Genomic DNA, 12,281 nt, shown 5'->3' on the forward strand with positions numbered 1-12,281 from the left:
TAATAATTCTGACTTGTCCTTCAAGGCAGAGGACTCCCTAGGCCAAGAGGTGTGTAGAGAAACCTGGGGGCTGGGGCTGGGGGTGGTGGCTTGTTTCAACGCGCGTACGTACGTTCGTTCCGTACTATGTTGTCAATCGTATCGTTTAGCCCATTGGATCAGAATCAGATGCTCCTTTTGAGGCAGGACGGAAAGCATGAGCTACAGGTTTAGAGCACAAGGTTTCGAGTTTTTTACCAAATTAGCCTCTCTCTTTTTTTTAACCAAAATAGACTATTCTTAAACTTATTTATCATATGAAATATAATTTACTATAGTTCTAATAAAAACGCTGAAGTATTTTATGTATATAAATCTCTTTAAATTAGCATTTCAGTAATTTAGGAAAAAAATTATCTGGCGATAAAAATGCTGAATTGTTGATCAGTTCAATATTTTTTATTAGGGCTACAATAAATTAGACATCATCTAGTAAATAAACTTTATGATAGTCTGTTTTGGTAAAACTTAAAAAAAATGAGGCTAGTTTGGTCAAAAACTCCAAGGTTTCTTTCCTGCCCTCAGAAATTAACTCTCTCTCTCTCTCTCTCTCTCTCTCTCTCTCTCTCTCTCTCTCTCTCTCTCTCCTGAGAGAATTGGGTCCAGAGACTCCGTCCAGTCTCTAGTCGTCCATCAACGAGAAAATCTTAGAAAGCGATTTATAAATTACTCTCCAAATAGAAGATTTACTTATTAAAATATTAATATACTAAAAAATAATTCTTTTGAAGGGCATAATTTTATTAATAAAAATTTATTTTGGACATACGATATATTATGAAGATAAAAGTTTAATTGAATATTCGATGAGAAAGATATCGTAACTTTGTATTCGGTTATTTATTTTAGTTGTAAAATATGCTTTTGTGAAGATACGTGGAAGACTTATGGTTGGAATTGCATAGCCATTCCTAATAATAAGATGTGCTTGAAATCACAAAATAATTCCTCTAAATTTAATTTCAAATTTTATAGAAGAGTTTATAAATTTCTTTCCCTCAAAGCATTTTATAGTATTGATATATTGACATATAAATTGCCTTCCAAGATAGCATCTTATAAGTTGGTTTATGGCAGAATTACTTATTAATCGATTTTCGTGAGAGCGTTTTATATAGAAAAAAGACTGATTCCATTAATCAACTAAGAATCAATCTTGAAATAATGATTTCTCACGTAGCAAGCTAACAAAAATTGTCATAGTTTGAGAATAATTCAAACAGTATTGTATTTTGAAAAATATTTTTCCTTAGGTTCCCACATCTCTCAAAATATAACATGAATACATATATATATATATATATATATATATATAAAGTTACTATTAGCTTATAAATTGTGAAAAAGTAAGCTTCACCTACGTATAATCACATCAAGAGGAATTTCAATACAACACCCAGACAATCTCAGACAAATGACACATCATGCACATGCACAGACATTGAGCTGCAGCACTTGTGATAAGATAATAATACGAACTGCTTGTAATTAACATTTTTTAGCCTGAATATGCCATGATTTTAATCTGTGCCTTTATTTTCCGAAGGAAAATAATCAAAAAATAGGCCAAAATTCAATTCCTCATTATATCTCCATCATCCATCGAACCTTTCTTACAATAACAAAAAGATAGAAAAAAACAAAAGGGGAAACAGAAATGCAAGCTAAATATAATCTAGAACAAATAACAGCATTGAAAACCCTTCGAGTTAGTACAAGATAAGATAAAAAGATACATCTCGCTTTTGTTCCTGTAACCTTCTAGTCTTGCTCCTCATCGAACTTGATTTTCTTAGCAACGGGCTGAATATGACCAACCTGTACGCCGTAGAATTAAAAGGTAAAAGGAAAAAAATCATAAGCAACATCCTAAAGAACTCTCTTTTTCAAAAGACTAGCCTAACATGTCATACATGTGACTTTAGAGAGCAAACATTAAAGATATAGAAAGAGGAATGTCCACAAGAAAGGTCCATTCGGCTTGTCTTTTCTTCTTCCTATTTAGAGATTTATCAGCTTGTCCTTTTTAAGATGCACACTTGTTACTTGCTGATGAAATTAAGCTCTCTTCTTAGATAGACATTTAGAAAAATAAAGAAAGCTATCAGTTTTTACAACATTCAAATTTCAAGAATCTTTTATGCAAATTTCTTAGATATCTATATAGCTCCAACTCCTCCTTTGCATAATAACCCACAAAAAGACGTGAATATAAGACGAGGCACTTTACAATTAGATATGAGTTCTGCAAAGCAAAATATTCATATAAAGTAATCAATTTAAAAGTTGCACACAAAAGCAATATAAATTGCATTGCACACATTTTATATGTTTTACTTTTACTTATAAAAAGCGAGCTTAAAACTTCGGAACAAATAGTTAAATCACAATATTTGGGCATTTGTGACTTACAAAATCAGGGCATTTGTAATCAATGCCAGCAGCTTTTATTCGTTTACGCCTTTTCTCATCTCGTTTTAGAATTCCTTGAATCATCCGTTGGTGCTCCTCTGCTGTTTTGTCCTGGAAATAACATAGCAATAGTTTGTCTTACCATTATGGCATACAAGAGATTAACAGTAAACAACACATTCACAATCCAAAAGATTGGGGTTACCTTGTTATGCTGCTTTCTTGCAATTTCTGTCCAATTCAAAGGTTTGTATCTTTTATTCACTCCTTTCCATCTAAAGCAAGAGAAAACATAAGGAATTACAGGAAGACTTCTTTACAATAAAATGTAACCAATAACAATAAAGACAACCAATTATACCTCAAACTTTCTGAACATTAGAATAAGGATTCTACTAAAATGATGAAGGATTTAACTTCAACATGAAAACAATATATATTCTATTTATACGACACTTTTATCTGATGACATGATGACAAGTACATATATGGACTGTTACAAATTTAATGTACCAAAGGATGATAGACAAGCAAACTGGTGTGAAGATGACAATTTCGGACACTGGATACTTGCTCAAACGTCAGGACTCAGGACCCATACATAAACAATTAAGGTCTGCTCAACAAGTCTAGATAGTCTCAAAGAGTCAAAATAGAAAAAAGAATATTTTGTATCAAATTAAAGAGTGCAGTCAGTCTTGATGGAAATGCATTACATATAGAGTAAAACTTTGCAAGTTAACTCACACGAGCAAGATTCATTTTGGCACCTCCAACAATATACCATAAAATCAATCTTACGACCATCTTCAAGCATGGCATCAGACAATTATATCATTCCACGAAAGGCAGGAAACTGAGCAATGGCCATAGGAGTCTCATAGGACACTGGAAATAAGTTTAAGCATCATATGAAATGTTCAAAGAAAAGGTTCCAGGAAACAACTTGTGACATCCATATGGCATTAATATAAGCACTTTGTCCAAGTTAAAAGCATAGGGCTCTAGTATGTTTGTTATGACGTGAAATACATACAGGCTTTTATGAAAGCGTAGCCAATAGAAAGATGTGCATTTCCTCATCCAAAACTTTGCTTTTTAGGATATGCATTATGCATTTTATTTGTATTAAACCAGAATCTTTCATACAACATGACATTAACATGCATATAGAAATATATATGGCCTCCAGATTCTCTCACACAAAAAAATTAAACATCACATATCTTTATGCAAAAGACTCTCCAAAGCAACTTGCATCATCCATATGGAATCAATATGAGCAATCTGTCCAAATTAAAGCCATAGGACTCTTAGTGTTTGGGGGAAAAACATTCTTAAAGCCTGGTAAATAGAAAAGTGTGTTTCTGCATCCAGAATTCTGCTCTCAGGATTTGCATTATTCATTTGATTTAGTGTAAACTGTAAAGAAGAATCCCTAATTCTCTGGTTCTCCATCAACCATATTAGTAAATTACAGCTAAAAGATGCAAAATAAGGGTGGTTATATGGGTACTTAGTCAGCTAAATTTCAAACATCAAGATAGAAATAGGCACGTGTAACTACAATCCATCAAACATGATATCACACTGAACCACCAGGAAGCACACTGAGTACTTTACGGATAAGGATGTAAAAGAAACCAAAAAGATATTGATGGACATGTTCTAGGCTTTGAGAAGGTCAATCAGTATTCCGTATACTGAGAAGAGGAAAAAAAAAATATTTGCCACATGCATCTTGAAGCAAGAGGAAATTCACATCTAGATAAATATTGAACTAGGTGGTCAACTCATAAAATAGCAAGAAATTCATCTGTAAAAAATATCTATCAGGACCTTAATCATATCAATTCCTAAGAAATTATAAAAATTAAGTTATTGGTTGGTTCCAATTCCAAGTAGAGGAAAATAAGAACAGCTACAAAAAAAGGGAATTAAATCCCAAGATATGTGGATCCTTTTCCTCCATCCAGCTCAATTTAGTGCAAAGTTCACCATCAAATCAAGTCCTATAGTGTCCTTTTTTACTATTTCTTTCACAATAGTTTTGTGACTTTTGTCTTTCATTCCTTCACACAACATGAAATTGCCAATCAGTTACAGTGCACCATGTGATTTCTCATGGACATGCCCACTCTTAACTTACTTAAATATCACCCTACTTATACTCTAGCAGTTCTAAAAAATACTATCATTTCTATTTCTTTCTTAAGTAGTAATCGCACTCACAGATTTCAATATCTTCATCTCGAGGTAAAGTAAAGTACTTAAGTACCCAAATATTTGTTAGCTCTATTTAGCACATAATATTTGAAAACTTACAATAATGGATGGACTTGCTCGGGTGGAATGAGATGAATTTGCAGAATCTGCTCAAACAGAAGGTAATTATTGATCTCATCAGCCACAACCTTGGCCACCTGAAACAACCAACATCTATCAAATGGTACTTAATAATATGAGCTAATAATGTAACAAAAGACGTTGTAAATTGGTGAAGTACTTTACCTCGGGATTTTCAAATTCAATAAAACCATAGTGCTTGGACTTTCCTGTCTAATAAAACAAAGCGTGGTTAAAACTAATGCAAGAAAGCTACACCACTTACATGGAGAGGAAAGGAACTTGGACATGTGAAGTAGAAATTTAACCCAAGAAAAACAGTTTCATGGTGGAAGTCGCAATTTGTGGCACTAATGTCTAACTGTATTTCAAACAGCCATTACAGCAACTTGTACCAGCGAATATCAATATTGTGAGATATGTAGGTATTTGAGGAATAATAACTAATAATCAAGACATGTAAGCTGCTCCACTAGATCCCCTTGCATATCATCTATGTACCATACTTTTATATTAAGAGCAATATGAGAATGCATCAAAATTCAAAACAATGGAAGCCTCAAACATGCCACAGTTAGTAACAGAATTTGATGCTTCAGGAATGACAAAAAAGAACATATCTTCCACCAGCTAAGCATAAGTAGATTCCAACTCAATTTTGTTCACTTGGAACCATAAACTTTGATCAATCTTGGGTTCATTCAAAGTTATATAGGGTTCAGGTATCATCATAATTTTGAGAAGTCATGAAATGTCCAGAGCTAGATTGCCAAACAAGCCAAATTAGAACCAGTTACGAGCAAAGTGAACAACCTGTACCACGGAATTGAGAATAACCTTTACAAACGTATCTACCAACTATGGCATGGGCTAAGTCAGAACAAAACTAACAATGCTAGCATGCTTTGTCCTACTGTCCACTTACAAACTTCTATCAAACATGAATATTATTTCCTTGGATTATGCAGTACTAGGAAAAGAGCAAACTTATTTATATCATAACAGCAAGTATATTTAATAAGGATATACTATCGATGAATAATAAACACTTAGGGAAGGACACATCAAAGTGGATGAACCATCAATTGCTTAATTGATGAGTAGATAAACCTTCCAGCTGCTGACAAGTCATTATAATGACAGATTCGCGCTGAAGAAGAGAAAAATTGCAAACAGAATTTTCTAACATCATGATGAATAACAAGATGTACGGAAAAGAAAAGGGTACCTTTTTGTTTCGCGCGATTCTCAATCTCCTGATAGTCCCAAACTGCCTAAAGAATCCTAGAATACCAAACAAGTAAGCACTATATCTAATTTAATCACAAGGATACAATCGTATAAAGCAAAATACCTTCCATTTGCTCCTCGTAGAATCCATGAGGAATATGCCCAATGTACAAAACCGTCGCAGTATCTTTCACGGGCTCCTCTTGTTCCGAGATTTTTCTTCCCGGACCCCCTTCGAGAGGCTTAAATATACAAAAAGGCCACAACTTTACACACATACAGAAAAGGGTTAACGGATTAAAAAGCGTAAAAAGCACGAAATTGAAGAATACCAAGAAGTCAGAAGACTCGTTCTTCCGACGAGTGACGGAGAGACGAGTAGAAGCTTTGCTCAGGTTCTTCTTCAAAGCCTTCTTCGCCTTAGCTCCCATTGTTGCCGGGGAAAAAATCTAAAAATTTAGATTTTTCAAGTATCAGATGAAGAAATCGAAGCAAACAAACGAGAGACTAACAACACTTCTTAGCCTAGAACAAAACAATCCATGGAATATCAGTGCACTGGCCTAAAGCAACGAAACCAGACAGAGGAAGGGGGAAGGAAGAGGAGGAAGAGGAAGAGGGAGAGAGGACGGCGTACATTATTTAGGGTTTAGGGGAAGGGATTTAATTATTTCCGGGTCGGGCGGCACATTAAAGGTATTAAACAGGATCCGACCCGACATTTTACCGGGCTAAACGCCTAAACGGGTCGGTTCAGATCTACTGAAAGTAGTTTTCTTTTTGAATTAATACTGAAAGAAGATTGCTAAAATTATTCCCAGAAAAATACACACGACTTGGAATGTTTTAAAAGATAAAAAAAAAAAAATTATAATCGTGCCTAACTTAAATGATTAATATAGTTTGGAAGGCATTGATTTCTGACTTGATGCACTTGTGCAAGTGTGTTTAAGCAATCCTCAAAGAGAAAAGATTAAAGAGCAGGAATGAGAGCTTTGAAAGAAGCATTGAGTTAGATACAAACTTCCTAGGCAATAACTTTTATTATCTATTAGCTATCATTCTATTCTTTTAACCTAGCCTGGTGCAACATCTATCAAAGGAGAACTTGGATAGATACCATACACCGTAATAAGCCCCAAGAATATTTATCCATAATTCCATGCAACCCATATATATATGAGGAGGTTTTCCAGTATCTATATAGTGCCTGCTTGTTTTCAATATAGAGGTTTATAAGAAGAAGAGAGAGTAAGAGTTGGAGAGAAGATGAGAATGAGATAGAGATGGGGAAGAAAAGGAATCACATAAAGTAGTAGAAAGAGAATAACTGGGTTTGATTCTCTAGTTCTCATCTTTGTTATTGTGCTAGTTTAGTTTCTGCTTATCAAGTTGTCATATGTTTTAACCTTGGACATCAGCATCCTTCTTAATGTTCGCCCTCCATGATTTTGTGGGCCTTCTATCTTAACTCTTAACGATACTCCTCTCTGATAATTTATTTAGAGAATCCTTGGGCCTTCTATCTATGGTATAATGGCAATCCATGTATTGTGCCGTCGTAGAAGACTGGACTCTGTCTACTATGTTTTCCACACAACAGTGATCCATATACAGTACTTCTATACACAATGGTAATCCATGTATTTGAGTAGAGTCAAATATGTGGCTATATGAAACTTTACCTGACTGGATGTTTTTTTCATATCAATTTATTCCAAGAGTTTACTATCATTTTTCATGTAACTTCAAGAACTCTGACATAATAGTTTCAGCAGTTCGCTGCAAAAAATTCTAAATATCGCATATATTTACACATAAGAGGCCTGTTGGTTCTAGCATAATATACAAGCAGCTCAAGTAACTTCAACTTCATTTTTCATAACTAAAATGAAAAATGGAAACAGTTCGCCCAAACAAAATCAAAACCATACACGCTTCTGATATCTCAATTTTTATCATTTTCAGAATGAGAAAGAAAAAGAAAGAAAATGCAACTATGGCTAAACAACAACCACATATATTATCATTACCACGGCCAACATTGTGCGGTTTCTCAACCTCTTCAACTACTTACAAGTGCAACAACTATGGCAAGGTGTTCAAGCTCAACAATCCCAAGGCAAGAGAACATTTGTCTGGCCTCAATTTTAGATGTGCAATTTCACTGACAATTTTAGGACTAGGGAACATGAAAATCTTTACTCTTCATTGATTAAGGCTGGCCATTTCTTTCACTTTGGCAGATTCTCCAAATGGCATTCTTTCAGGAAGGATTTGGAGCTTTCAATTGTCCGCCAACAAAGAACTCTGAGATCCATGCATGACCAAGCTAAAAGTCTGAAGAGAAGGCAGGTCCAATTATGGATATTAATCAATCTTACATAGACAAGATTGAGAAGCCATAACTTCATCCCATTCATCATCCATCCAGATAATTGGAGCTCATGTAGCCATGTATATATAAGCCTGCAGAGTTCAGGTGGTAGAAGACTCTCCAGCAATGTTCTCCCCAAACAACGGCAAGGTCAGGGACCACAACTTTTGCTTCTTCCTCAATTTTTCTTTCTTTAAACCACTAGTTATTTACTTTGCACATTAGGCACCCACCCATAGTTCACCACTTGAAATGCCTAGATGTTCCTGTTCTGCCATGCTGCTACATTTATTGCTGCCATGCTAGCCAACAATGACCGAGGGAAATGTTTTAAGGTTAGTCAAGCTCCCTAACCACTGGAATTGGACACCAGAAACCAGTCACCTGTTGTCCTGAGGTGTCTTGAGTTTGGTCAGTTTTGACATGCCTTTAGGTAATTCTGTCAGACCCTTACATCCAACTAGGTTCAGTGTCTCTAACTTCACCAGATTGGTTAGAGACTTGGGAAGAGCATGAAGGCTCCAACAGTGGAATAGGATCAAAGAACGTAAATTCTCAAGGCTGCCAATAGTTTCAGGCAATGTTTCTAGACTAACATTCCATGAAAGGTTCAAATCCTGCAAGTTTTTAAGGTTGCCAATTGATCTAGGTAATATCCTAACTTCAGAATATTGTGATAGGTCAAGATTCTGCAGGTCCTGCAAACTCCCAAGGGATTCAGGTAATGCTGAAAGATGACTACAATTTGAGATATTCAAAGTCTGCAGTCTCCTCATGCTGCCTATAGACTCTGGTAGTGCCTTGAGATCCCTACATTGTGATAGATTTAGAGACTGTAAATTTGAGAGATTTCCAAAAGATCTAGGAAGTTCTTGAAGAAATCCGCACTGAGAAAGGTTCAAGGATTGCAAGTTCTGCAGACAACAAATTGACTCAGGTAATAATGTAAGCTTACTGCAACCTAGTAAGTTTAAAACTTGTAATGTTTTGAGTTTACCAATGGATTCAGGTAACTCTTCAAGATAACAACACAATGACAGATTCAAACTTTGCAAATTTTGGAGATGCCCGATAGAAACCGGTAAAGCTTGAAATTTACAGGCTGTCAGGTTCAGAGTTCGCAAATGATGAAGCTTATAGATAGATTTTGGAAGCATATGGAGAAGATGACAATTAGACAGGTGTAAGGTTTGCAAATTGTGGATGTCACAAATGGATTCAGGCAGTGTCTCAATACAGGTTGACGAAATATCCAAGTACCTCAAGTGCTTCAATTTACCTATTGAAGTGGGTAGATCTTTCATTCGACTGCCATATAAATCTAGAACTCGCAAACACTTAGCATGGGAATATGACTTCACATATGAAGGGGAATATCTTGAATGGAGTGCACGCACCTTCTTCAATATGGTTAGTGGAATTTCAGATATATCCTTATATTCCGGAAGTGATGCATATCTGCAAGCGTCAAAGTTGTCAGTAGCTTGCTTAGAAGCTAACTCTCGAATTTCATCCCTTGAAATAGATTGTGCAAGGTCATGCAACAAGTGATGCATCTTGTACTTTGCACTTCCATATTCCTCCAATTCTTGAAGAAAAGACATCCATAACAGATGACGAAAATATTCCTTTCCTTTGTCCTCTATTGGCCAGCTCCCACCTCTCATTGACTCAACAAACCCAAGTGCAATCCATTGTTGGATCAGCTTCTCCTTCCCGATTTCATAATCTTTGGGGAATATGGAGCAGTAAGCAAAGCACTGCTTCAGATGAGATGGCATTTGAATGTAGCTCAACTTTAGAGAAGGTAAGATTGTATCCTCTTGCTCTAGTTTCCAAAGTTCGCTGTCTCTTACAGCTAACCATGATTCCTCTGTCCGTCTGAAACGTAGCATGCTTCCAAGAGAGTTTGCTGCCAAGGGCACGCCTCCACATTTCCTGACTATCTCCTTTCCTATTCTCATCAGGTGTGGATAAATTTCCTGCTCCCCTTTCTCGAATGCCTTTCTCTTGAACAACTCCCAACAATCATCCTCTGATAAACCCTGCAAGTAGAAGGGTCGCACTGTCCTCATCATCAAAGCAACTTTCTGGTTGCGTGTAGTCACTATGATTTTGCTTCCCTTCCTAGCACTTTTGAAAACCAGCTTCAACCTCTCCCACTCCTCCTGATTCTCACACCATATGTCATCTAGGACCAGTAAAAATTTATTGTCGGTGAATGATCTTGTAAGAAAACTAGTTATAGATTCCAAGTTGTTAATATCACACTTATCTTCCGTGGTAGTTAATATAGGTTGTACAATTGTTTTCAGATTGAAATCAATGGAGACACAAACCCATATACGGGGATCAAAAACCTCATCATTTACCCTCGTATCATTGAAAATCAATTGAGCAAGGGTTGTCTTTCCCAAACCTCCCATACCAACTATGGGGATCACAGATACATCCTCTTCACTTGTATCATCCAGCACCAACTTCATGATCTCCTCTTTATCATCAGATCTTCCAACAGTTTTAGATTCATCAATCATTGAAAAAGTTTCACGCTTAGTTTCTTCCGATCTGCTTACAGCGCCGTCCGGAAATAATTGGAATTTACTTCTCTCAGCAGCAATCATATCTACTCTTTCTTTAAGAGATCTCATTCTATGAGCCATCACATAGCGAAATATAGATAGGTTGGAAAAGGAGAAGAATTGGCATACCATGTTCCTCCTCTGTCTACGGGGATCTAACTGTCGTTGCCCAATTACAGTTTGGAAATCATCCAACAAATCATCAATATCATAAGCAACATCCTTGAGCTTCTTGAGCCAAAGGCATAGAGCTTTGTCTTTGGTGCTCCTGTCCTCGGCATCTTGAAGCACAGCTTGAATTGCCAAAAGCTTGCCCCTCATCTCGCCTAGGTCACCTGTGAAGCTCTTCATTAATTTAAGCTCGTCCAAGATCGTGGAGCCTAAATTCATTACTACCTTCGACACAATGCTAGATGCAAGAGCTCCCTCTGCCATTGCTCCCTTCTCCATTCCTTGTGTGTGGATAGATTTTCTATAGCAACTCCTTAAGAAGACTAGAAGGAAATTATTAGATGGCCAAGAAGCATAATACAAAAGGTTCATTTGGCTCTCAAGTCAAAGTCAAGCAACTGAGACACTGTTATACCAATTAAAAATTTCAACCTATAACAGGTGAAAGCTACCCTGCATCTTCCAATTAGAAGGACTTATTCAAACTATTGTGAAGAAGACAACATTTGTCTCTGAAATGATAAATGAAAAATAAATAAAGATTAATAGGGCTATAATTATTGCAAAAGCTTAAGATGTGTGCATCGTAGTTCTAAGATGGTTCTCAAGCTGGATTCCAACTCTATTCTTTTCTCTCCAACTTCAAGTATTCAAGATGGTTCAGCAATTTCACTGCAAAAATTCTAGAGAACAAGCCCTAAACCTGACTAAATGAACAACTATTCCATTTTATAAGTAAAATATTGGAGAAATCAAGTCATCTAGCCAACGGAACTACCAGATACAATCACAAACAATCTAACGCACGAGATCAAGCAGAGCAAAAATCTTATCTTTGTAACAGATGCCTCCTCCAGTCTCCAATGAAATAAATCTAGGGTTCTTTTCTTTTTTTATGGTGGGTTAGAATGGCGATTGGGAAAGAGAGGAGGTGTTTAAGACTAAGATAGTGGAGGGAAGAACCCGAAGGTGCGCCGCCGGGGAGGGGGTCTGCGTCGCACGTGATGATAACGTTATGGGCCGAATTCTTCTTGGAGCCCAGTTTAGGTTGACTTGGGCTTCGGACCCTTCAAATGTACCGCGAAATAATATTTAATTACTAGAATTTTTATATTTTACCCCTA

General features: G+C 36.2%; 2 protein-coding genes across 6 annotated transcripts; both read right to left on the reverse strand.

Moving 5' to 3' along the window:
• Nucleotides 1-1,601: 1,601 nt before the first annotated feature.
• On the reverse strand, nt 1,602-6,681 carry LOC140802757 (uncharacterized). 2 transcript variants are annotated; one of them, XM_073158352.1, is made up of 9 exons: nt 6,591-6,681; nt 6,360-6,476; nt 6,152-6,269; nt 6,026-6,081; nt 4,963-5,010; nt 4,777-4,874; nt 2,657-2,726; nt 2,452-2,562; nt 1,602-1,857 (listed from the first exon to the last, which is right to left on the reverse strand). In XM_073158352.1, the coding sequence occupies exons 2-9, from the start codon at nt 6,456-6,458 to the stop codon at nt 1,801-1,803; spliced, it is 657 nt and encodes a 218-aa protein (XP_073014453.1). In that variant the 5' UTR covers nt 6,459-6,476; nt 6,591-6,681; the 3' UTR covers nt 1,602-1,800. The 2 variants fall into 2 exon arrangements, with proteins under 2 accessions (XP_073014453.1, XP_073014454.1); XM_073158353.1 differs by lacking the exon at nt 6,591-6,681 and having other exon boundaries at nt 6,360-6,579.
• Nucleotides 6,682-7,883: 1,202 nt separating this feature from the next.
• Nucleotides 7,884-12,093, reverse strand: LOC140780447 (putative disease resistance protein RGA1). 4 transcript variants are annotated; one of them, XM_073126017.1, is made up of 2 exons: nt 9,802-12,092; nt 7,884-9,214 (listed from the first exon to the last, which is right to left on the reverse strand). In XM_073126017.1, the coding sequence occupies exons 1-2, from the start codon at nt 11,527-11,529 to the stop codon at nt 9,143-9,145; spliced, it is 1,800 nt and encodes a 599-aa protein (XP_072982118.1). In that variant the 5' UTR covers nt 11,530-12,092; the 3' UTR covers nt 7,884-9,142. The 4 variants fall into 4 exon arrangements, with proteins under 4 accessions (XP_072982118.1, XP_072982115.1, XP_072982116.1 ...); XM_073126014.1 differs by having other exon boundaries at nt 7,884-11,321; nt 11,383-12,090; XM_073126015.1 differs by having other exon boundaries at nt 7,884-9,318; nt 9,802-12,090.
• Between the last annotated feature and the right edge of the window lie 188 nt (nt 12,094-12,281).

The sequence above is a fragment of the Typha latifolia genome, chromosome 1 (genome assembly GCF_019914945.1).
Source record: "Typha latifolia isolate L0001 chromosome 1, TyphaL0001v2, whole genome shotgun sequence".
Lineage (NCBI taxonomy): Eukaryota > Viridiplantae > Streptophyta > Magnoliopsida > Poales > Typhaceae > Typha > Typha latifolia.

Excerpts from the sequence above, each read along its gene's own strand:
- LOC140802757 (XM_073158352.1), bottom strand. The coding sequence starts at position 6,458 with ATGGGAGCTAAGGCGAAGAAGGCTTTGAAGAAGAACCTGAGCAAAGCT. Across the intron at positions 4,875-4,962 it reads TTGAATTTGAAAATCCCGAG|GTGGCCAAGGTTGTGGCTGA; the intron begins GTAAAGTACTTC and ends TGGTTGTTTCAG. Across the intron at positions 2,727-4,776 it reads GAGCAAGTCCATCCATTATT|ATGGAAAGGAGTGAATAAAA; the intron begins GTAAGTTTTCAA and ends CTCTTGCTTTAG.
- LOC140780447 (XM_073126014.1), bottom strand. The coding sequence starts at position 11,307 with ATGAGGGGCAAGCTTTTGGCAATTCAAGCTGTGCTTCAAGATGCCGAG.